This window comes from Camelus ferus, chromosome 17 (assembly GCF_009834535.1).
Source record: "Camelus ferus isolate YT-003-E chromosome 17, BCGSAC_Cfer_1.0, whole genome shotgun sequence".
NCBI classification, from domain to species: Eukaryota; Metazoa; Chordata; class Mammalia; order Artiodactyla; family Camelidae; genus Camelus; species Camelus ferus.
In genome coordinates, this window is record NC_045712.1 from 14842932 (window position 1) to 14868882 (window position 25951).

At 41.6% G+C, this 25951-nt stretch overlaps 1 protein-coding gene across 2 annotated transcripts in view; it reads right to left on the minus strand.

The window, feature by feature from the left end:
* SYNPR (synaptoporin) overlaps positions 1–25951 on the minus strand; it is a 273164-nt gene that overhangs the window by 97120 nt on the left and 150093 nt on the right. For both annotated transcript variants that reach the window (XM_032458139.1, XM_006178304.3), the window contains one exon: positions 6141–6265. In XM_032458139.1, coding sequence (XP_032314030.1) covers positions 6141–6265 — 125 coding nt within the window. The remainder of the gene's footprint in view (positions 1–6140; positions 6266–25951) is intronic.

Consider the following 25951-nt stretch of genomic DNA (forward strand, 5'->3'; position numbering starts at 1 on the left):
TGACACAGGTAACACTGTCTCTGTTTTACAAATAAGGAACAGAGATGGAAAGCAATATTCTCAACAAAACACAGCTAGTAAGTTCCAGAGCAGGGATTTGAACCTGGGCAATCCATCTCTAGAGTTCAAGCCACATGACCTGGTTGCTTCAGTAGATGTACAGTGTGAAAAGTCATAAAGGCTTTGAAGCCTTTGAAGAAAATCTGGAAAATGTGGACAAGAGTACAAAGAATATCTGATGCACTCAGAATCTTACCACCTAGAAATAAAGGAACATTTTGATGTAGTAATCATGACATGACCTCTATAAATATGACTCAGTTTTTGCTGTTTGGGTATTCCAAGAGAAAAGCCATGTGCTTAATCACTAAATTTGCAGAAAGTATTTTGGGGGTAGACTGACAAAGCATAAACTATGTCTTAGACAAAACTCATTTTGGAGGCCTCATGGATCACTTCCCAAATCTAAGCAATCATCTATTTTCAGATACTAAGGCTGAAGTCCATGGTACTATGACTGTCAATTGGAAAACACCTACTGCATGTGCTAAGATACCATGGACAGAGGAAACCAATTGTGGCTTCACAGATGGAGCCCAAACCGAAGAGCACTAAGGGAGATGTTCTGAACTGAAGGTACTGATTTCCAACCAGGCTGGTTTTCATACAAGCCACATTGTACAATATGATTTAGAGTGAGAGGAAATAGGGATCTGTCTTTATCTCCACCTACCTACCTACCTACCTACCTACCTACCTACCTATCCATCCATCCATCCGTCCATTCATCCACCCACCTACTCACCCACCCATTCATCCATCCACTTAAAACTATGGTAGTGTCTTAGGTTGGATTACCCAGGAGCAGACCCTGAGATCAAGATCTGAGTGCAAGTTGTTTCCAGAGGGCTCATCTCTGGAAACACAAATAGGATAGTGGAGAAGTGAGACAGGAAAGGGGAAGGAGGTAATAAAAGGTGTGTTCATGACCAGGTTTCCATTGTGGGCAGAGCTATCCTGCTGGCTCCTTCTGAGGAATGGTATGGGCCATGCCTTAGTGGTATACCCCATGAGAGGTGAGGAAGCCGGGATATTTATCCTCCAATTCACATCTGTCATTGGATGAGGGCTGCTCCAGGAGACGTTAAGTCCCAGCATTTCTGGCCTGCCCTGCATACTGACAAAACAAGCTCCTGTGGCTAGAGAAAGCCCTTTAACAGCCATTGGGACCTGCATTAACAAGTGCAGGTGTGAACTGTGAGGCATATGGGCAATGGGAGTATGTGTTACAGCCAGCTAGGATAAAATAAAACAAAATTGGAATCACAGCACATGTGTATAGTATTGTATTCTGCTTTGCCACCTAATAGAATGCTGGGAGCGTTTCACATGTCTTTAAATGTTATTTGAGAAAATGCGTTTTAATGGTTGCCTCTTACCTTTTATTTCACCGGTTCCCTATTTTTGGACATATGAGTTGCTTCTCATTTTGAAGTACTCAGAATAATTCAACAATAAATACCTTTACACACACTTCTTTCTATCTCTGGCTATTTCTTTAGGTTAAATTAATCAAGGACAATTTTGTTAATTATCTAAAGCAGGGATTACTAACATGTCTGTAAGAATCCTTGACATGGACAGAAAATGTAATTTAAAAAAAAAAATCCTGGCGGGCACCACAAGACATGGAAGTCACAGAACAAAGAACTTCATTTATTTTTCATTATGAATCTGCTGTTAGTCTCTGTATTCAGTTGTTGTCAAATGATGGAAGATTTTTACGCCTTTATTGTGGAAACTTTTATTACTGTCTAGCCAAGGTGGCAAGTTTATCACCATGTCATCCAATGAGCTGATTACTTTCAAGAAGCAAGAGATGAGAAAACCTTCTCTGTAGGAAGGTCATGAACACACTTGCTCGCTTTCTGCACACCCTCACCATCTCCTGCAGGCCTAAGGGGAAACGGTGAGAGCCTCAGAATCTTGCATTTTACTTGTCTGAGGGAAAACATACCAAATTCTATCTCCCACTCTCCAACAGCCTGGCATGGTTTCTTTCCTACTGAGATATCTCGTGAAATTTCTTAATGACCACCGTTCATTACATCCACTGGCCTCTTCTCAGGTTTCCACTCCTTTACTTCTGAGATGTGCACAGTGGTGCCACCCACGCCTGATGTGATCCTGCCTCCCGTGAAGCCTACACTTGCTTGGTGGTCCCAAGTCTTTTCCATATGGCTCTTGGCGGTCACCTTCCGTCCCTCCTCTCCTTCTTCTGTGGAAGCTTAGCCCCCTGGGCCCATTTTTCCCTCTCCCTTGATGATCTCTCTTCATCCAGGACTTACTTCTCACTGCAGGAATATGACTCTCAGGGGTCCATTTCCAGCCTTCCCCTCTCTCTTCTTACAGGGGGTCTAAGTATGAAACTTCCTGACAGAGAACACCTCAAACGTGACATCCAAATTTACCTTCTCTCTCTGTCATTTTCAACTCCTTCTCCCTATTGAATCACTTGGGAGTTCAAGGTCTCCTAAAATCTTGCCTCCAGTCACCTTTCCAATGTTATCACTTTACGTGAGAATCATAATTTTTCGCTTTACTCATCATGCTTCTAACAGCCTGAACACTGCTTTCTTCAGTTTTTATTCAAACTAGTAGATTGTATTATAGAATATATGAAATCCAAAAGTTTGGATTTGATTTTCTGTGTGGTGAACTTTCCACCCTGACCACCTCTACCTCTACAGGCACCATGTAGAAATGGAAAGTGTGAGTTGGCATTCCTCATATACGCTTCCTCCAAATACCTTAAATTCCTTAAAATAAGAAACTCCATTTCACGCGCTTGTGTATAAAGGAGGTGCCAAAAATATTTAACCCAACCCCCTCCCAACTTATCAAGTAAGTTTCTACCAAATCAGCACATTACAGTAGATGAGAAAACTAGTTAAATACCACTTGTTCATTTTTAATCACGAATCAAAAGGCAGATCAGGTGATAAGTGTTTTATTCTCATAGTAAAAAGATATATTGCTGAATGTAAATTTCTTATGATAGAAGTGTGCCTCAGAAGTACGTATAGGTGGTGGTGTGAAGGAGCTTATAATTTTGACATATTTGTTAGAAGCAGATATTTTGCTAATTACTAGCATTTTGTAAGTTGATACCTCACATTTGATAATCTGATAAGGAAGTTAAGCAGCTTCCTTTGATCTGTCATGTACAGACTCACTGTTTTTGTTCCGATGACTTGGCATGAGAGTTTATTGTCTTCCCTGTGTTTGCAATAAACGAAACTGTTAGAAGCTGCCACTGGATGCTCTCATTTTATTTCTAAGATTATGATGAAATCATTGACATCGGTTTGGAAAGTTTTAGAAGAAAATAACTTTTTAATGATTTACCATCACCAACATCTTGTGAACCCAACTTCTTCTGAAACAAATGACTTCAGAATAATCTGCGTAAATCCTAGATCAGGTCACCTACTATTGAAATCTTCACCAAGAAGATACTGGCACAACACTTTAAAGTATCCAAAAGCACAATTGAAATTGCAACTCTAAAACTGAGCCTCTTTGGGATGGAATGTGTATCTCCTAGATGGACATCAATGGGACAAAAATGCAAGACATTCTGTGGGAGGAGATAAGCTAATCTTGATTTCTTAACAATGGATAGTAAATGTTGTATAGATGTGGTACACAGAGTGGCAAAAGCCTTCTTTTTACTAGAACGGTGGTTTTTAAATTGCTTCTGGGAGACCTAAGGTTCTGAGGAGATATTAGGAGGGGGTGTAGCAGAGGGTGAGCAATGTGTGTGGCAGAGAGAGGGCTGGGGAAGACCAGATGGATGCTTCGTGTCCCTTTCCTCCTCTTGTTCGAGTTTCTCAATGACTCATATCTGTTAGATATACAGAGCTTCTGAGCAAGACAATGTTTGGAAGAAAAGTTCTACTAAAAAAAAAATCTAATGGTTCATAATTTTTGCTTCAGAACCCAAGTAAAAGTCTGTCAAATGAGCAGGCCACTATACTTACAGATGTCAATGAACATTTTTATCCAGTTTCTCCAGTTGCTTTTGAATTGGGCCAGTAATACGTCTTGGGAAGAAAATGAAGAAGCCCAAGGCTGGAAAACGTTTGCTGAAAGGGTCTTTTCGAATTGTACACTTAGCTAAGGACTGCATGGAATAAAATATCACCCTGCTCTCCAACCCCACTCCAACCCACACGCTGTAACCATCTACACAGGATTCTTGACTACTCTTCCAGTTTGACAGACAGAGAGACCTGTCTTCAATGTTTAGTGACCTGTTGCTCTTCAGATGTTAATGGGCTGATCGTCAAGTCATTTGCTTCTTCCATATCTCTTGGAGGGAAATCCTTGTAGAAAGCAATGCAGACCTTATAACTTGATGAATAATGTTATTAAGCATCCTGCACCTGTGGCCCAGCCAGTGGCAATTCTCCTGTCCTACCCGACGTCCCCTATACTGATGATTAAGCATGCATTGGCTTGGCTATGCCACACCAGAGCCAAGGAATTCCTCCAGAACTTTCAGACATGTCAAGCATCCTCACTCCCATTTCCACCAGTTTAGGAAGCTCTTTTTGCTAAATCATCAGGGATTCCATGCTTAATATTCATCAGCTTTGGACTCTTACTAGCTAATTAGGAGAGTATCTACTTGAACAGAGAGGTATTTGCAACTTCTATCAGTGTACTACTCTTAAAAACCATTTAATACATTGATATAAAAGTCTGCATGATTCATTGCCTATGATCTGAGGCGCTTTTGTTTTGGACTAGGAACAGCTCACTAAATCAGTAATATTAAGGATGTGTTCCGTGACATACAAATCTTCCAAGATGTTCAGTGAGAAAGACTTTATGTGGTCAAATATACTGGGAGAAGCATTGTGTTCTTCTCAGTAATTCAAAATGTGTATTAGAAGGTCAAAGTGCTAAGAAGTATTTCTTAAACTTATTTGATCATATAATTTAAAAATTCTCCCTCGCTTCCTCCTTCCCTCCCTCCCTCCCTCCTTTTCTCTATCCCTTCCTTTCTTTTCAGAAACATCAAATATCTAGGGCTCCGTGGGAAAGATTTCAGACAACAATGCACTTGCCTGTCTAAGGAAAGTTTTTAAGGGCTAATTTCTACTTTTCCCCTGGAACTCCAGAGCCAGCACTGTGTCTGGCACAAAGTGAATATTTCGTAAATGTTTGCTAAACTGAAGTGCACACAAGAGAGTCTGTATTAATAAGATGCCAAAATATTATGTTGAAAGTTGTCTTCAAAACTCACACCAGTTATTTGGTACCAAGCATTTGGTAGTTTCACAGAAACAAATTATTTAAAAATTGAATTCAATTAATCCACTTTGGATCCACAGATCAGAATCACAAGATTTTAGTCATCATTTTATAGACAGGTCTTATCTTTCCTAGTGAATTTATAAAGAGGTTGAAAGAGTTATCTCAAGCAATTTAAGTACAGGAGTAGTGACGTGAGCTCTTGGCTCAAACTGGGTGGGCTCAAACACTGCCTCTGCCACTTACTGGCCAAGGGACTGTGGGCAAATGGATTTGTGCTCGGTTTCCTCATTTCAAAACGGCGGTGGTACTTGTACTCCCCTCAAAGGGTCATTGTGATGACTTTATGAGATTAGACAGGTAAATAACCAAGCACAGTGTCTGGCACATGGAAATAATATGACATCAGTATCATTAAACACATTATCAGATAGGACTGCAAAGTCAATATGAAATTAGAGGTGACACACAATTCTAGACAGCACTTGGGAGAGCTTATGATTCGGAACGTGAAGGGGGAGGAAGGAATTGTAAAACTGAGGTCTCCATATTGATAGCCCCCAATACTGGGCCATTTGTAGAATTTTTTGGAGGAGAGAGGAGGTTAAGTCCGGTGTGAAGGTACAACTCTCACGGAATAACTTTTCCCAGGGTAAGGTGTTGAGTGGGCATTTCAGTGGTTTGGGCATTTTGTGGACTCAGGAAGAACCCTCTCTTTTCACCCAGAAGTCCCGGAGACCCCATTGCTGAGAAACCACAGAAGGAAGAAAGAACCCTCCCTCCCCGTGAGTCAGCGAGCTCGGACCACCACCACCTACCTGAACGGGTAGGCAAATGCTATGTCAATGCTCAGGTTACTTTCCGTCTTGTTGACGCAGTCCACACTCAGCCGCAGGCCTCCGGAATAGCCACCGCATGTTGCAAATGCAAAGATGGCAAAAAGCTGTGGAGAACAGAGAAACACAAGAGAAGGCGGCTATCAGAATGGTGCTAATCTAATGAGGTCTACCAGCAGGAGCTCAGTGTCGAGGTCGAGACAGGCTATGGTTCTTCTGAAGTGCAGCATCATAACTGGTTCAGGCTAGAATGAAGGCCAAGGTGATGGGAGGAATGGGGAGGTGGGGTCTGAAATAATTGTCTGGCAAGCTGGGGTAATGTTGCTTACAGAAAAATGGAAGACAAGGACACAAATCTGTGTTTGAGACCAAAGAGCTGTCATGAATCAGAAGGTAGAGACATATATCACACTAAAGGCTCTGGAAAGCTCCGTACCATGGGGTTCATGACGGGCATCTCCAGGTGGGAAGAATCTGGAATGTCTCCTTGCTTGCTTCTTTTTGTTTATCTGTATTTTCTGCAATAAATATGTTTTGTCTTTTGTAATAATACAGATTCTTTAAATTGCACAGTCAGAGAATTTTAGAGTTGATGGGTGGAGGAAGAGGAGGTGAGTATCTAAGAAGTGCGATTTCAGAGCACAAGATCTCAGCACATGTCAGCCTTAACCCCCACCTCGGTGGTTACATCTCTGTGCTTGTTGCTTTTTCTAAGTCAACTATTAAAAGGTTCAACTGGTTAGTGTCATAGTCTATCCTGGTGTAGAAACTGCATCGGTGGGAATTAGGTACTGAAAATTAGGAGAAAGAACGCAAGAGAAGTCTTCAAGAAAGAAGGTACATCCGGGAGGGTAAGCATGGCCTAAGGTGGGAAGTAAATAAATGCAAGGCTTTGTCCACTTAGTTTGGCTAAATTCAAAAGAATTTCCTGCTCATTTACAAAGAAAGTCAATGAAGTGTACTAAACACCCATGCTGTATACTCCCATTTATTTTATTTTAAGTTTGGACTTCAGCTTCTTGCAGTAGCTTGGGCAAAGTGCTAAAAGTATTTCTTAAACTTATTTGGTCATAAAATTTAAATTATAATTAAATTAATTAAATAAATTGATTATAATTAATTGATTGATTATAATGATTAATTATAATGTAAATTATAATTTTTATGAGGGACACCAGCTCACTTTGCATGTGAGAGGACTTATTGTGGAAGGGTTAAGTACGTGAGCTCTGGAACATGACCTTGGGAAGTTGCTTAATTCACCTGTGAAACGGTCTGGCCCTGGACTTCTGTGTGTTGGAATTTTTCGATTACTGATTCAATTTCATTACTAGTGATTGGTCTCTTCAGATTTTCTGTTTCTTCCTGATTCATCTTGGAAGACAGTGTTTCTAAGAATTCATCCATTTATTCTAGGCTGTCTAATTTGTTGACATATAATTGTTCCTAGCAATCTCTTGATGATCCTTTGTATTTCTGTGGTGTTGGTTGTAACTTCTCTTTCTTTTCTGATTTTATTTGGGCTCTTTCTCTTTTTTTCTTGATGTTAGATTGAGGTTTTTCTTGTTCCCTGAGGTCCTGAGGTAGGCTTGTATTGCTATAAGCTTCCTTGTTAGATCTGCCCTTTGCTGAGTCCTGTAGATTTTGGAATATTGCCTTTCCATTTTCTCTTGTCTCCAGGTATTTTTTGATTTCCTCTTTGATTTCTTTAGTAACCCACTGGTCAGAAGAAGCTTGTTTGGTAGCATGTTGTTTAGCCTCTAAGTGTTTGCAATTTTTCCAGTTTTCATCTTGTAATCGAGACTCTAGTTTTACACTGTAGTGGTTGGAAAAGATGCTTCATAGGATTTCAGTCTTACATTTACTGGGATTCATTTTGTGTTCTAACATATCATCTATCTTGGAGAATGTTCTAAATGCACTTGAGAAAAATGTGTATTCTGCTCGGTTGAAATAGTCTGTACATATATATTAAGTCAATCTGGGAAAACGAGTCCTTTAAAACCAATGTTTCCTTACTGATTTTCCTGTCGGATGATCTATCCATTGATAAAAGTGTTAAAGTCTTGTATTATTACTGTATTACTGTCAATATCTCCTTTTATGTCTGCTAATTTTTGCTTTATAAATTTAGTGCTCCTATGTTGGGTGAAAAGATATTTAGAAGTGTTACAGCCTCCTGTTGGATTGATCTTTTTTATTATTATATAATGCTCTTCTTTGTCTCTTTTTATCATTTTTGCTTTGAAGTTTAAGTGTTGATCCCCTAGCTTTATTCCTTTTTTCCGTTTGCATAGAATATCTTTTTCCATTCCTTCAATTTCTGTGTGTTTTTAGCTCTGAAGTGAGTCTCTTATAGGCAGCACATCTAAGGGTGTTGCTTCAAAATCCATTCAGCCATCCTGTGCCTTTTGACTGGAGTATTTACCCATTTACATTTAAGGCAATTCTTGACAGGTATGTACTTACTGTCATTGTGTTATTTGTTTTCTGGTATACTTTCATGGTTCCTCTCCATTTTCTTCTTCTCTTGTCTTCCCTTGTGATTTGATGACTTTCTTTAGTGTTACGTTTGTATTATTTTTTTCTTTACTTTTTGATCTGTCATAGGTTTTTGGTTACCATGAGGTCTAACAATCCATGTACATAGCAGTCTCTTTTAAGTCGATGGTCACTTAAGTTTGAGTGCATTTTATTTTATTTTATTTTATTGATTTTTTTGTTGCTTACTTCTTTTTATTATGTACAAATTTATTAGCTAAAAACATTCAAGATTAAGTAGTGATTTACATAAAATGGATGTAAGTACATTATACGACCTTGTATTTTTTTAAATTGAAGTACAGTCAATTACAATGTGTCAACCTCTGGTGTGCAGCACAATGTCCCAGTCATGCATATACATACATATATTCATTTTCATATTTTTTCCATTAAATATTATTACAAGATATTGAACACAGTTCTTGTGCTGTACAAAAGAAACTTTTTAAAAATCTATTTTTATATATAGTGGCTAACATTTTAAAATTTCAAACTCCCCAGTTTATTCTCTCCCACCCCCTTTCTCCAATAACCATAGATTGTTTACTAAGTCTGCAAGTCTGTTTCTGTTTTGTAGATGAGTTCATAGTGTCCTTTTTTTTTCCCTTTTAGATTCCATGAGTGATATCATATAATATTTTTCTTTCTCTTTCTGGCTTACTTCATGCAGAATGACGATCTCTAGGTCCATCCATGTTGCTGCAAATGGCATTATTTTATTCTTTTTTATGGCAGAGTAGTACTCCAATGTATAAATGTACCACAACTTCTTTATCCAGTTTTCTGTCGACGGACATTTAGGTTGGTTCCATGTCTCGGCTATTGTATATAGTGCTCCTATGAACAATGGGGTACGTGTATCTTTTCGCATTAGAGTTCCCTCTGGATATATACCCAGGAGTGGGACTGCTGGATCATATGGTAAGTTGATTTTCAGTTTTTTGAGGACTCTCCATACTATTTTCCATGATGGCTGCACCAAACAAAGTTTGAGTGCCTTTTAAAAGCACTACCTATTTACTCTCCTCAACCTCATTTTACGTTTTTTGATGTCATATTTTATACATTTTTACTTTGTGTATCATTTAATTATGTTAGATATAGATAATTTTACTACTTTTGTCTTTTAACCTTCCTGCCAGCTTTACAGGTGTTTCATCCACCACCTTTACTGTATATTTGCCTTTACCAGGGAGATTTTTTTTCTTTCATAACTTTCTTGTTTCTAGCTATGGCTTTTCTTTTCTATTTAAAGAAATCTTTTAAAGAAGCACATTTCTTGTAAGGTCAGTTTAGTGGTGATGAACTCTTCCAGATTTTGCTTTTTTTTTTTTTTTTAATAACTTTTGCTTTCTATAAACTTTTAACCTCTCCTTCAATTCTGAATAACCTTGTTGGGTAGAGTATTCTTAGTAGAAGTTTTTTGTTTTTTTTTTTCCTTCAGTGCTTTAAATGTATTGTGCCAGTTCCTTCTGACCTGTAAAGTTCCTGCTGAAAAAATCAGCTGATGGTCTTATGGGAGTTCCTTTGTACATAACTTGTTATTTTTTTCTTGCTGCTTTTGAGATTCTCTCTTTAACTTTTGACATTTTAACTATAGTGTGTTGGAGTGGGTCTCTTTGGGTTCATCTAGTTTTGGACTCTCTGTGCTTCCTGGACTTGGATGTCTGCTTCCTTCACCAGCTTAGAAAAGTTTTCAGCCATTAGTTTTTCGAACAGTTTTTTTGTTCCCTTGTCACTTTCTTCTTCTGGGACCCTTATAATGCAAATGTTAGTAAGCTTGATGTTGTCACAGAAGTCCCTTAAACTATCCTCATTTCTTGAAAGTTCTTTTTTTCTTTTTTCTCTTCCAATAGGGTGTTTTCCACTACCCTGTCTTCCAGATCACTGATTCATTTTTCTGCATCTTCTAATCTGCTGTTAATTCCCTCTAGTGTATTTCTCATTTATTGTCTTCTTCAGTTCTGATTGGTTCTTTTTAATATTTTCTGCCTCTTTGTTGAAGTTCTCACTGAGTCCATTCATTCTTCACCTGAGTTGAGTGAGCATCTCTCTATTACTCTGAGCTCTTTATCTGATAGATTGTTTATCTCCATTTCATTTAGTTCTTTTTCTGAAGTTCTGTGTTATCCTTTCAATCAGAAGGTAGTCCTTTGTCGCCTCATTTTGCCTAACTCTCGGTTTCTGTATATTAGGTATATCATCCACAGTTCCCAGTCTTGAAAGAGTGTCCTTATGGAAAAAGTGTCCTGTGGGTCCAGTGGCACAATCCACCTGGTCACCAGAGCGAGGTGCTGCAGGGGTATCCCCTGTGTGAGCTGCATGTGCCTCTCCATCACAGTTGGGCCATAAGTACTGGGGGTGCACCGGCGGGTGGGCTGGTCCCCAGCCTACCTGTCTGAGAGGTCAGGTCACAATGGCTGCAGGTGTGCTGATGTGCAAGGCTGGCCCCTGGCGTGCCTGGCTTTGAGCCTGACTGAGACTGCTGTGGGTGTGCTGGTGTGTGGGGCCGGAACCAGAGCAGGAGCCCCTGTGGAGGGGCACCAGTGCCAGCTGGGGATGCTTGCCGGGTGGAATGCAGCAGCAGCTGCTTTTGAGGAGTCAGTGGGAACAGGGGGTTGGGAAGGGTGGGTCCCCCGGGAAACACTGGGTTGGTACACACGGTGTTGGTTAAATTGATGGAGAGTGACAGAAATAGTACACACCAGTGACAGGCCCACGAGGTGGAAGGAAAGTTTAAAAAGATAGCACCTGCCAGCGCTCTGCCCCTGGAGAAAGTTCCACCAGATCTCTGTCCCTCCATCACATGCCCTACGTTTAGTCAATGAAATTCCTTCTCCTCTGACACAGGCGCTTTTTAAGCCACTGCCTCTGCACTGGGACTTGGAGTGAGTGTGTGCGTGTGCTCTTCAAAGAGTCTCAGTTCCCACAGCCCTCCGGCTCTCCTGGACGTAAGCCCCACTGGCTCTCAAAGCTAGACATTATTGGGGCTCATCTTCCAGGTGCAGGTCCCCCAGGGTGGGGAGCGCAGAGTGGGGCTTGGACCCCTCGCTCCTCAGGGGAAACCGCCACGGCTGTGCCATCCCTCCCGCTGTGGTCAGGGCACCAGGGTGCAGGCTCTGACTAGACCACATCTCTACTCCTCTGCCCATCTCCACGTGGCCTTTTCCTTATAGTTGTAGTTCAGAAAATCTGCTCTGCCAGCCTTGAGGTCATTGTCAGAGACAGTTGCTCTATATGTGGGTGTAGTTTTTGTGAGTCTGCGGGAGGAGGTGAGCTCAGGCTCTTCCTGCTCTGCCCTCTTGACCCAGAATCCACCAAGTTACTGGTTTTTAAAATCAGGATTTTAAAATGGAAACAACTTGACCAAAAGCTCTAACAGAGGTAATAAAAGCAAAATGTGTTTATATGTGTTCATGTGCGTAGAGCATTTACAACAGAGCACAGGGAGAGCACTCAGTAAATGCTAACAAAATCTTATTACTGTAAACACATGTGGATGAGCTTTTGGGTAAGACCTTCCAGGCCATAAAATAGGAAAGTTAGACTTACTCCCTTGCTAAATCTGTATGACCACCAGCCCCAGTGAACGTCCAAGCACTCCAGAAAAACCGATCTTTTTCTGCTTTGCTTGCTTTTCTTGCTAGGCTGTATCACCAACAAGACTTGAGGCGCTGAGAGGCTCCTCCAGCCCACTGTGCAGTCTCGGGGTGACACTCACAGAGCACGAGGGCTGGAGGGACCAGACCTTTATCCCAGTGGCATGGATCTGCTCACGACCAAATGCTCTCATTCTGTCAGCTCTTCGTCCCGGTAGGAATAAGGACATGCTTTTACTTGTTCAACGCTTACATCTTGGCTTCCTCATACAGTGCTGGGTGTCACAGCCGTTTGTGCCGTGTCGCGGTAGTGCCTTTGGGGTAAGACTTCTTCCAGAAGAGAGAATGGAGTCCTGGGGCATGAAGCCCTGTGGTGTGGCGTGGACACAGCCCTTTCCTCACCTGTACAACAGGGACACCCTCTGTATCTGCCTGCATCACTGAGAGAGTTACTGGGGCATGGAGTCCGTATTTACGTGCAGATCCTTCTCAATTCATGTGGAGTTCCGTACGCACATGTGCAGCTCTCCGGGGCAAGAGTCCTAAGCATGGAATTACTTGTACATGTAAAGGTTAGAAGGAATTGTCTTGTCTGTTGTTGCTATTACTAAGTGCCTACTATGGGCTAGGTGTTGTGCCCAGCACTTAACATGTGTGATCATACTTCTTGACAATAGTGTGTGTGTGTGTGTGTGTGTGTGTGTGAAGCTTCATATTCCTATATTAAGAATGGCATAATGATCTGAAACAGGTGCCCTTCAAGGTGCCCTTGAAACACGAAAATGGAGTGAATTAGCGTTGAAGGGTCCAAAGACCAATCCTGTTAATGTCAGTGCTTAATGGCTATAAAGAAACTACCTTTGGCTTTTCATCTTATATTAAGCAAATATAGCAAATTAAGCAAGCAAAGCAGAAAAAGATCGGTTTTTCTGGAGTGCTTGGACGTTGGTTCACTGGGGCTGGTGGTCATACAGATTTAGCTAGGGAGTAAGTCTAACTTTCCTATTTTATGGCCTGGAAGGTCTTACCCAAAAGCTCATCCACATGTGTTTACAGTAATAAGATTTTGTTAGCATTTACTGAGTGCTCTCCCTGTGCTCTGTTGTAAATGCTCTACGCACATGAACACATATAAACACATTTTGCTTTTATTACCTCTGTTAGAGCTTTTGGTCAAGTTGTTTATATACGGTAAGTATTATTAATACCATCATGCAGTGAACTTAAGATGGAGTGATAATTATGCATTTCAATTGTGTATTATTTCAAAATGTTTGATGCGTAGAAGGAAGGCATCAGAGTATTGAAACCACGCACACCACTATTTTTTCTTTCAACTTCTGCTGAGCTCTGAAAACATAAGACATTGTACTCGAGTTAAATGTAATACCTATGCGCTTTCTGGTTACCTTCCTTCCCCACAACCCCTCAGTGATTAAAGGGAAGTCATACTGTGTGACCGATATCAAACTCGCATGGGTTTGGTGAGGATTAAACAGATATTGTCTGTGTAACACCGGAAGAGTCAGATCCCGCTGAGTGAATAATGTATTACAGGGATGGTTGGTTTCATATTTGGGAGAGTGAAATTAACTCCTTCAGAGTGTATCAGCCAGGGACCTGGTTCTGTAATTAGAACGCAGAGTGAGAGAGGGAAATGGAAGCTCTCCCGATGTTCCAAATTCTCTTGCTGTTGCAGAGAAATACAGAGTGGGAGGGAACTTTGGAAATCCCTCACCGATTCCCCTCCCGGAAGCCCGGATGGCTACTCCACCCAAGTGGTGAAGGGAAGCAGTTCTCCGTCAGGCATACCTAAGCTTGGGTCCAATTCCTAGCTGTCTGACACTGAGCGAGTTATTTAACTTCTCTAAATCGCAGTTCCTGCCTCCCCTGAATCAGGACTAATTCACTGGTTCATTCAGCAGATGTTTAATGATGTATTTACCAGGTGCCAGCTGGTAGGGAACAGAAAGGTGAAAAAAAAAAAATGTCAGAGAAAAAACAAAGAAAAAAGTAGGTCCCTGCCCACTGTGGAGCTTACTGCTGGATGGAGGCAGGGACAGAGCCAAAAGAACATACAAATAAGACGATTACCAATAGTGTGAAGTGTGTGGAGGGAACGCCTTCGAGACAGAGCATGATACCCAAGGATGTCACATTTATGCTGAGACCTTGAAGATAAAGGAGAGGAAGCCAAGCATGAAGCGGGGTGGGGTGGAAGGAAGTGCTCTGGGCAGAAGGAACAGATTAAATGAAAGCTCCGAGGGCGGAAAGGCTTGACAACTTCAAGGAGCCAACGGAAGGTCAACGGGCAGCTGGATGGTGAAAGAGGCTGAGTAACTTACTGAACGCGATTCTGTGTACATTAGCCAAGCGAACGCAGGTAAAGCGTCAGGCTTGCAGCCCTCAATACACCATCAGTGTCCCCCCCTTCCTCCTCCTCCCCCGTCTCCTGCCACCATGCTATTGAAGAAATTGAGAACTAGAAGAAAATTCACTAGCCCCAGCTCAGCCAGAGCAGAGCTGGAACTAGAATCCTGCTCTGCAGACTCCAAGACAGCAGTCTTCTAATTAGTTGTACAGTAACAGGAAGAACAATTTTTGGCCACACGGATAGAAGGGTTATCAAATGGCCCAGGTCTCTTTGCTCAGGAACGCACCACAGTGCCTTAGGGGCCCGAGGTTCTCTGCGTGTCTCCTGAGCATCTCACAAACACATACTGCTAGCTCTCCGCCCAGCAGGGTGGGTGCTTTGCTCTTTGTCTCCCTTCTTTTTCCCCTTGTTCCTTTCCTTCTCCCTCCCTCCCTCCCTTGCTTCCTTTTACCCTTGATGGAGTGGAGGATTTTAGAAGAAGGATCTTGGAAGATGTTTTAGAGAGACATAGACTTCCTTACTTAATAACTGATGCTCCAAGAGGCCATCAATGTTAGCAAGAGGAAGGTTTGTGCATCTTGTAGATGCTTGGATCCGTGAGACTAATGCTGATCCCTGAGATAGACCATATCCCCTCTGGGAGACAGAAGGGATGAAAGTCTTTGTGTTATGCAGCCAGGATGGAATGCGGACTGGGGGTGGGTTCTGGAAGGCTCAGGAGGGAGAAGAGCCCGGGGAGGGGGGAGGGGGACACTGCATGTGTGAGGTGTAAACAGAGACGAGAGAGGAGAGCTGGAGAGAAGAATCTCCATCTGAGGCCAACTCTCTTAAGGATTACGTGCACCTTGACGACAGCTGTAAGGACGCTGTATTTCTGTGTGTGCACGTTATTTTCTCAAAGGTCTGGGCTCTGTGTTCATCCTTAGCCACCACTGCGCCCCCTTCCTGGGGATGCAGCGTGCTTGCTCACCTCCCCAGACACTGGGGGCACGAGCCGGGGCAAAAGTCCACTTACCCAAATCGAGTGAAATGAGAAAACCTCTGCGTCATCATCTTCCCTCAAGGTCCCAGTTCTCCTCAAACCAAGTGGACACCCCACCCTCCAGCGTGCTCTCAGATAATCAATATCGTAACCCGTGGCCCAACTGTTCACTTCCCTTGAGTTCAGGAGATTAAAATAAATCTCCTACAATGAACCCTCATCTCACTACCATCTTGGTGGATCTACGGCTCTGTTCCTAACAACAAAAATTACTCACTAAATGGACGAGATTGGCCAGCAGAGACTTGCCCTGCATGTAGCCTGGTTAGATATAACGTTCAGGTCAAGAGAACAGAAGCATCGTCTTGTAGTTCCTGGCTTACTTGCATTTGCAAACCAAAATCCCCCATTGCAGGAATATCTTTATACAGTTAATGAAGCCAAAGGTTCTCCCCTAGAAAGAGGGCAAGCAGCTCTCTCCTTCAGATTAACTGAACCACACAAGGACTAGCAATGAAAGATGCTATTAATCCTTCTGGGTAATTTGCAAGGCAGAGTTGAAAGCAACAGGCTGGAGGAGGACAGGAAATCAGGCTGATTAATGGCTCTCATGGGGACTGCGGTCTGCAGTGAAGTCAGGGAGGGGACATCTCCCAAGGCCTGATACACAACCTCAGGCATGGAAGATGCCTTGGGAGAAGTAAGTGAGAGGACAGGTTGGAAAGAGATCGGGAGACTGGGACGAAGTTGGTACTCCTGTCACCACCAAGCTGTGTGTGCTGACTACCAGATCTCCAGAAGACAAAGCTTTGATTTATAGCATTCGCCAGTTTCCATGGTTTAAGTACTCCGGCCATGCCCAATTCCAAGCTGCCCACATGACACCTCTGAACCTTGACTGGGAAGAGTGCTGCACGGTCAGCTGTGCTCCAGCAGACCACGGCCACCAAAGCACCAAAGGACTTTCCCTGACTCTCCCGTGGAGCAAGAACCTTGGGCTTATTTCATTGATTCCCTTTAATTATTCATTCTTTCATTCACTTATCCATTCAACCACTTACAATTCACTTACTGATGTAGTTCATTATTGTAGCAGAGGCTGTTGGTGTCCTACTTAGAACCCTTTCGCCCAGCCCAGAGGCCACCTGCAGCTTCAGGGGGATAGTCTGCATACACATCAAAGGCTCCTCCCCAAACACCCGAGTCTCTCTGCTAAAGGGCTTTCTCAGGCAGCAGGAATGCGCTCAGCCTGTGTCTGGGGCTCTGTGGACGTCTCCAGGAGCTAATTCCCTGGCGGCTTCCAACCAATGGGAGGTAGAAATTGGTGGATAAACTCCCAGGGTCCTTGCCCATCTGTGGGGAAATTGTGAGGTGTGTTCTATATGGTTTCTCCCAATGGGACTGAGCCCCGGTTGCCCGCAGCAACATCCACTCCTGAACCCAACCCACTCTTGGCTGGTGTTTTCCTCTTTCTGCCTCATTTCCCCACTCACCACTGATGCTTCCTGGCATCACCTCTCAAGCAACCTTGTTGAGCCTACGTTCTTGCATTTTCCAAAAGCAGGTCTCAGGATCTGCTCTGGGCAAATGCAGTGGAGACAGTTACCAAACACGGACCAAGTGCCAATTCCTTTTCACCACTTACTGCAATGGCCCTCGGGCTGTGTTAATGGAAGCGCAGGTCCCCTCAGAGCGCCTTACCTCACGCCCCACAACTTCCAACTTCCCACATGCCCATCTCTGAAGCCCCCGCTAGAGTAGGTCTCCCGAGCCCAGCCCACCCCCACCCCGGCTCCCGTTACTCCCTGTTGCTGTTTCTTTTCCTCTTCTTCTTTTTTTTTTTTTTTCCTACATGAGCAGACACTTTAAAACCTGTATTTATTTGGCATCATGTATTTACCTGTTTATGTTTCCCTGAGTAAAGTTAATATGCTTGTTTTCTGTTTATGGCTGAATCTCTGTTATGGGGCATAGTCCTAGGCATGAAATAGATGCTCTTTAAATCCTTGTTGATGAAACACACAAATATAGTCCCCTCCCCCACCTCCAGAGAGCTTGCTATCTTTCTGGGGACACAGACAAGCAGGTGAATGGGCACGGTGACAGTGACTTAGAGGGGTGGCAGTAACTGGAGCACGCGGGAGAAAAAAGTGGTGCACACTTGTGGAGGAGGGGAGGGGACGTGAGGAGTGGAGTCTAGAGGAATGGAGAGCTAAGCCAAAACCAGGCAAACATGCCAGCTTTATCCAGGTAAGAGGGAGACAAAGAGTGTTGCAGACAGAGAGAGCAGCAAGTCAAAGACACTCAAGCAAGCAAAGGAGGCACATTTGGGCTGTACAGTAAGTACCGCTGGAGCAAACACCATAGGATGGGAAGAAGGGAGAGATTCCATTCAAGAGGTGGCAGTAATGTGTCAGGTATGGTCCAGCAGGGCTCTGAAAACTAAGGCCCCGGGCCATGTCCAGCCACATCCATTCATTTACATATGATCCATGGCTGCTCTCAGGTTACAATGACAGAGTTAAGTACTGACAATAAAGACACTATGGTCCAAAAGGCAGACTTATTTTCTCTCTGGCCCTTACAGAAATAGTTCAAAAGTGTGAAGACACCTGGGTTTTAGGACAGGGTTGGGTTTCCAGCAGGGGAGGGGCATAACTAATTTGCATCTTGGAAAAGCCACAGGGGTTGCCATGGAGATGTGGCCTGAGAGAGGGCAGGACTAGATGCTGGAAGATGAGTAGGTATTTTACTTCCCTTGACAGTCTGCAAAGGCTTTGCCAGCAGGACCACACCTCAGTGCTCCTGGTACCCTTGTGCCAAAACACGGCAGGCGGCTCAGAAACGTCAAAGTGAATGAATATATGAGTGAAAGGGCAAGAGAAGACGGGAGGATGAAGGGCTTGGAAACACGTACTCTGGCACCGAAGCACAGAGTAATAAACTTGTGATGGGGATGGGGATGGCGATGATAACAAAGATGACAGTAATCAAAAATCAACTGCATTTGATTCTCGGTGCCTTTCTTTGTTAAATACATTATTTACATGAGCTCATTTAATCCCCTTAACAACCCCCTGAAGTGGAAACAGCATCCCTCATTGTACAGATGAGGAAACTGGGTTAAACAGCACGCCAGCATCACATGGTTTATTGGTACGTGAAGTAGGCGTACTTTAAAGGCAGCCTTTCTCTAAAGTTAATCTTCCTTCTTCTCAGCCAGCCCAGGGCCATGAAGGGCGTCTCACCTAGCTGGAGTAGGTGAAGGAAAGACTAATGCAGAAATATCAATTATGGGCTAGTTAAGACTTTTTCTGTCATGTCAGTGCTCAGAAAGCCAAGTGTCTCATAGACTAAAGGAAGCGTCTGCAAGACAAAGCCCGGACCATCCAAATGGATGCCCATGGTAGATCCTGGATTTTGCTCCAGCAGCACAAGCCTTTGCTCTACGGCCTCACAGGCCATCAGGGGCTACGGAGTTAGAGCCTGGTAGGATAGGAAGACTGGAGAAGCCCAAGAGGAGTAGTTCTGCCAATTACATTTGACAAGTCCCTCCCCCTGACTGTCAGTCACGCACAGCGCGGGGCCGGGCTTCTCATTCACACCTGTCCATCATACAACAGCTTCCGGGTGAAAAAGACCCACTTCCTGCCTCTCCGCGCGCCTCTGAAGAAGCCCTCGGGTCCCTTCTCCTGTGATGATCTATCTTGGGCTGACGAACCTTGTCCTTAGCACCCCCGAGGAGCATTTCTGGGAACACAGTTGTTTACAGGAGCTGATTACTCAACAGCAGCCCTGGAAAAGCGATGCATGCCTACTGTCAGGATATTTTCTGGTGCAGAAAGAACGTCTGATTAACTGTGGCTTCCCTCTCACTCCCTGTGCTAACCCGGGAGGCCCTCGGCTGGCTGATGAATGCCTCTAAAACTGATGTTCCATTTCTACTGATTTTCGTCCAATTCTTCCTTCTCTTAGTGTTTCTTCTCCTGCTGATAATTGGATTTTTCCAAGGAAATTGACCAAGCAGGCACCTACTCGGTCATCAGTTTATGGTTACTGCCACACTCTGACCCAGAGGATTTTGTGAATAACCCTGTAAAATCTCAGGTGAGACCCTCCTGTGAAGATAAAGACTGCAGGCTGTCTCTGGAAGACGATATAATTCTGTCTTATTTGCAGGCACTGAAAACCATTGTCAAAAACCTTTCCCCCACAGAGCTGTATGTTTCCTTGTTACTGTACATAACCATCTGTGTTCTTAACCAGCCCCAGTGTCTTCCACGCTGCCTTCCATTTTGTGCTACCTGTCAAAAATTGGATACTGTGCCCTTTGAGCTGTTTTGTGATTTATAGGAAACCTTCCCAAGCAAAAACAGCCCTTACAGAACTGGTACTTCACACTGTCACCTAAGGAATTCTGACTAGGCCCTGCAGAAGGAGAACCCCAAATTACTCACCCAGCAAAAGGAACTATCATTTTCATCGTCTTAAACCTACAGCTTGGAGGTGGATCATTTAGTAAAGTATTTGGGCACAGATAACAGAAAGCTTGACGTATAGTGGCTTAAAGAAATAGGACTTTGTTTTTATATGTATTGAGCAGTCCAGGACTAGGTGGCTGCTGGTGTGATGATGTCAGAGCCAACATCTCTTTGTTCTTACAGTCTTTGCCTCCTCACCCAAAAAATGGCTGCTGCGTCTCCTTAGCTGCGTAGGAGGCAGGGGGCTGAGCTGCTCAGGGGAGATAAGCAACGGTGCAAGAATGGGAAGGGTTGTTCAGTCAGCCAGTCTCCACTGTCTGCCGCAGAAATTTATGGCAGAAAGATGCAGAACTAAAACAAGCACTCAGGGCATTTTATAAAGGCAAGAGAGCAGAGTCAAGCCCATTCAGCATCTGGTCATTTCCTCTACCCTGGTCAGTGCCTAGAAAGTCCTGTGTCTTATACGCTAAATTGCCCACAAATTGAGATGTAAATTTCTGCTTGAATTTTTTTTTTTCTGAAATAAAGCCTGACACAGATCTTTAAAGTAAAATGCATGCTTGAAATAGTTAAAATAAATTAGAAATAATCTTCAAGCCTATTAAAAAATAACCAAATAAACTTTGAGGTATTCAATCAATGAAATAGTATGCAATCGTTAAAAAGTATGAAAAGCAGTATAGAAAGTTACATGTAATTTTATGTAAAGCAAAAGGAAAAAAAGCAAATTGCCAAGTACGACATATGTGCCTTGCACTTTTGTTATTTTAAGGAAGTACTTATACATATATACATTTTTCAATGGACTTGAAAAGGTGTAGAGAAGTAGCACTGAAGTATTATCAGTTGTTAACATTGAGGAGTGAATTCTTGAAGCAGAATCACATTTTTGAATTATTCTTGTATTGTTTCAATTTATTCCAATATGCATGTATAGCCTTTGTAACTAAAAAAAGATTTTATTAAAGCAAACTTACTGTTGCCAAAGGGGAGGAGGGGAAAGGAAGGACAAATTAGGAGTATGGGATTAGCAAATACAAACTACTATCCGCAAAATGGAGAAGCGATAAAGAAATAATAGATACAGCACAGGGAACTATATTTGATATCTTGTAATAACCTATAATAGAAAATAATCTGAAAAAATACATATATAACTGAATCACTTTGTTGTACACCTGAAACTAACACAATATTGTAAATCAGCTATACTGCAAATAAAAGAGAAGATTTTATTAAAATTGCAAATTTAGGCAACCTCTGGGTAACTTGAGCAAAGTAAATTCAGGCCTGTCCTTAGATGGTGGTGCTATTTTTAACTATCATTTGGATGAAGAAATGTGAAATCAAAGAAAACCCACTCCCTTCCAGAATTATGTTCAATAATCCCTTCAAATTATTAACATTTGTGGGGAGGGGCAATATTAGGGTAGGGGGAAAAGCGTTTATTACAAGATTGTATGAAATTATGTGTGAAACATCTGTAAACTGGAAAGCACTATAGAATTTAAAGAATCATTCAATAAAAAAAATCAAGAAAATTATTTATATTTGCAGAGAATGTAAATGGAATCACATTTTTGACTTGCTAATTTATAAAAATATTTTGGCAAAGTCATTCTTTACAATCAGGATAAAAATATTTCAAAATACGCCATGGGAACATATTGTTTAAGTGTCAACATTCAGTCGAGTAAAAGTGTAACTTATCTTTCATCAAATTCAATGATGGTCATTATTTTTAAAGATGTCAACTCCAATTCTCTCTTATCTGTCCTAGTAGAATAACAGGAAAAAATAAAAATTCAACAGAGCGTCTCACCTAGAACTGATGCCATTTCCCTGACACCTGATTTGAGAGTGTTGTGAATTAATTTCTTGCTTACTGTAGCGTTTTTGAACTTGATGTTTTTCCAGAGTAAATCTGTGATATGGACTTCCTACATTTTCTTACCTATCAAAATCTTAGAGCATTGAGGAAAATCACTGTTAGGTATCTTCACTGCATACTTTTGCTTGAGAGGAAAATTAGAACAAGATAAACTCATGGAACATAGCCACTGGTCTGTAAAAATTCAGTGACAGGTGTAGAATATGCTGGCATGAACTATTCCCTGCCAGAAGCCATGCTTTCATGATAATGTAGAACGATTAGAATTTTTTTTAAACTAAAGAAAAGTCACAACCCTTTAACCTCATTTTTTTTTTTTAAGAATAAGCTTTAGTTACCACGTCTCTGAATAGAAAGCGAAAGTCAAGTTGGGATTCTCTTCTGGATGCACTCAGTGTATTTGACACGTCTTCTTTTCAAATTCGAACGTTTCATGAACTAGAGTTGTATTTATATCCATAAAGCAAATTAGAATAACATAGGATTCTTTGGGAGAAAAACACTGATCCATAACCCCCTGGCCACATTCAGTTAATTCTTTTCATTATACCGCATGGCTCATTAAACAGAGAAGTTTCCCTCTCTCCCTCTCTCTTTCAAAAAAAATTAAAATAAAAATTTTTGTTTGTTTGTTTCAAATGCGGTTTCACTTTAATGAAAGACAAGGACAAGGTCCCATGGAAAGAACAGTAGGAGTTGATTTTTCTTTGTTTGTTTTGCATTTTTTTTGTGCTTGTGGCTATATTAAATAAAATCTAGGGCTTACCAACTACAAGCCATGCATAGAAACAGGCATCGCATTTAAGCTCATGATTTCAAGAGGCAGAAAACCCAGAATGAGTCATAGAGCCATTTATTACCAGGAGAATTTTAAAACATGCAAATAACTATGGAAGGGGACTGGAAGGCCTTTCTACTTTCCGGTTTCTTTGCACACCTCCCTGGCAAGTTGCATCTCTACACTGTTCACACTTGAAGATGTTTGTGAAGTTGTTTTGATTGTTCCCATTCTTGACCTGGGAATCAACAACCAAACCACCCAAACACAGCGCAGAGTCATCAAATCACCTCTATGAAAACCAGAAACCTGCTACCATATATTATTTGGATTATGCAATGGAAAAGAAGCAAGCCTGAAATAGGCAGTTAAAAGGTAACATACCATTCATTTGAGTAGAAGTTCCAGAGTAGAAGTTCTCAAGGAATAGTTTGAAGTTTATTCTAAAATAATATTTTCTGATTATGATTCGAATCATAACAACACTACTGTTACCTAGGGAGCTTCTATTTGTGTCCAGCAATGCACTTGTCTGTAATGTCTGCCACGTGACTTACAGACGTGATCTCACTGAAATCTCATCACTCTGTAAGGCAGGTATTAACAGCATGCCCATTTCTGAGCTGGGTAAACCATGGCTCAGAGGGGTTAAGTGACTCATCCAAAGCCACACAGACAGAGAATGAAAGTTTGAATCCATGAGCCCATAACTGTACTGAAAGAAATGACTAAACATAAAAACCTAGTTAGTTACTGTTAGTGGACACCACTGAACAAACCTATTTTTTAAAAAATTAGTAAATGAAAGGGAAGCATCAATCATTTATCCTGCCTTTTCTTTAAGAGTGCTACTAGTAAGTGACATAGTTGTAGAGATGAAGAACTTCAAAGAACTATTCACTTAATAATGAAGAACAGATAACAGATTAGAATATCACCATTTTGCAACCTATGATAGACTGAATATTTGTGCCCTTCTGCCCCCAATTCATATGTTGAATCCCTAACCCACCCTCTGTGTGGCTGTATTTGGAGATGATGCCTCTAAGGAAGTAACTCAGGTTACATGAGGTTCAGTGTGGGGCCCTGATCCCATAGGATTCGTGTTCTTAAAGAAGCACCAGAACATGCTCCCTCTCTCAGTCTCTCTCTCCCCGTGTGTACTGACCAAGGAAAGGCCATGTGAGCACACAGCAAGGGGGCGGCCACCTACAAGCCAAGAGGAGAGGCCTCCGAGTGAAATCTACCTTGCAAGTACCTTGATCTTGGACTTGTCAGCCTCCATAACTATAAGAAATAAACTTCTGTTTTTTAAGCCACCCAGTCTGTGGTTCTTTGTTATGGCAGCCCAAGCTAAGACACAATCCTCAATGAATTCATCTAAGTGCTGATGACTGATAACACAAAAAGAGAGACAGCCAGCTATTATGTGCCTCTAATGGAAGAAGATCTCCCCAATTTTGAAGTATTCTTGGCCAAAAAAACCCCAAAACACAAAAACCCCCAAAAACCCAACACCTGAATTTGACCAAGCCTCTATGTCCAATTGCCAATTTACACAAAATGCAGGAGAGATAGAAACACGTAAAATGACACCACTAGAATGGAATCAGCAAAGTCCAGATCCTGGGAAACTCTCCAGGTGAAAAACAACTTGTTTACTCAAGAATAACAACAATAAACTACAAAAGTGTACAAAAAATGAAAGAAACATAGAAGGGGGAACTGAAAGAGAGGGACTTATGAATAAAAAGGCTTTATAACAGAGACGTCAAAATCCAGATTTCAGAAAACTGAAACAAACGATCATGAGACTAAATGAGATACTTGGAAGCTTGTAGATATTTGATGATATTGAGTTATTGCTAATTTTAAAAATATGTAAAATGGTACTGTAGCATTCTTGTTTTCAGTATCTTTGAGAGAGAACCCACCAGTGTATTATGGGTGAAATGATCTGATGCTTGGGGAGAGGGTGGTGATGGGAGTATGAAACAAATAATATTAGTCATGAGTGGATTATTGCTGGAGTGATGAGAAAGTAGACTCATTAATTATATTATCCTGTTTCTTTATATGTTTGAAATTTTCCATTGTTAAAAGTTGGTACAAATTGAGATCTTATTATAAACCAATCTACATAGAAACGCCCACATGTAGTTTTTAATTCAGTAGTTTTTAAAATTTAATATATATGTGAACAATTTTCATGTTTTTTTAAAAAAGGATATTCAAGAATAATCTTAAGGTTTCTGAGAGGAACACTTTTTAAAGTAAGGAAACCTCGTTCTGTTTTGTTATTATAATACTGCAAGACTTAGAGGAAAATATATTCTCTTCTTCAACCAAAATTTTCTTTCTTAATAATCTTTTATTGATTGTTCTAAGAACCCATTTAGCTCTGCCTCATTATGAGAGAGCAGCTTTTTCTCATTATGTTTTAATGAGATGACAGAACACTAGAGCCTAAAGGACTATATATTCCATGTAAAGGACATTATTTCCTGGACAATAAGGCAAAAATCCCCACCATCATTCAATACTGTCTTTCTACTGATTCAAGTCAAGAGGTAATAAAACATATCAAATGACTTAATGTTTAATGGATTGGTTTTAGTTTCTCAGTACTTATGTTGTTAAGTGGAGTTCATATGGACCATACCCATAAGCACAGACATAAATATTATCCCATCCGTCCTGGCACTGCAGATATGAAGGCATTTAGGATTTATGTAACTAAAAGGCAGAGAGACCTTTTATAAATATTTTAGCTTCTGGCTCCCAAGTTAAACTTATACCCTTTTAAAATAATCTAGCAAGGTTAAAATGCCATCAGAAAATCACCTTATTTGTGCATGAGACTTAAAGATAATTATGCAAAAAAAAAGTGGCACAATTCTCAAAGAAGGGATTTGCATGGACTGAAGGAAATTGGAAGACGTGGGAATAGAAATGTAAGTAGAAACTGCCTTGCAAATAGTAAATGTCCCCCACCCCCACCCAAATGTATTTAATGAATGTGGGGGTAATTCTTCCTCTAAGAGACAAGAAGTCGTCACTGGATGAGGCTCCAGGGATTTATGGTGAGTTGGAGAGGAGGGAAATTGAGGAGTCCTAGGTGGACGAATCTTAATGTTCTTAGTA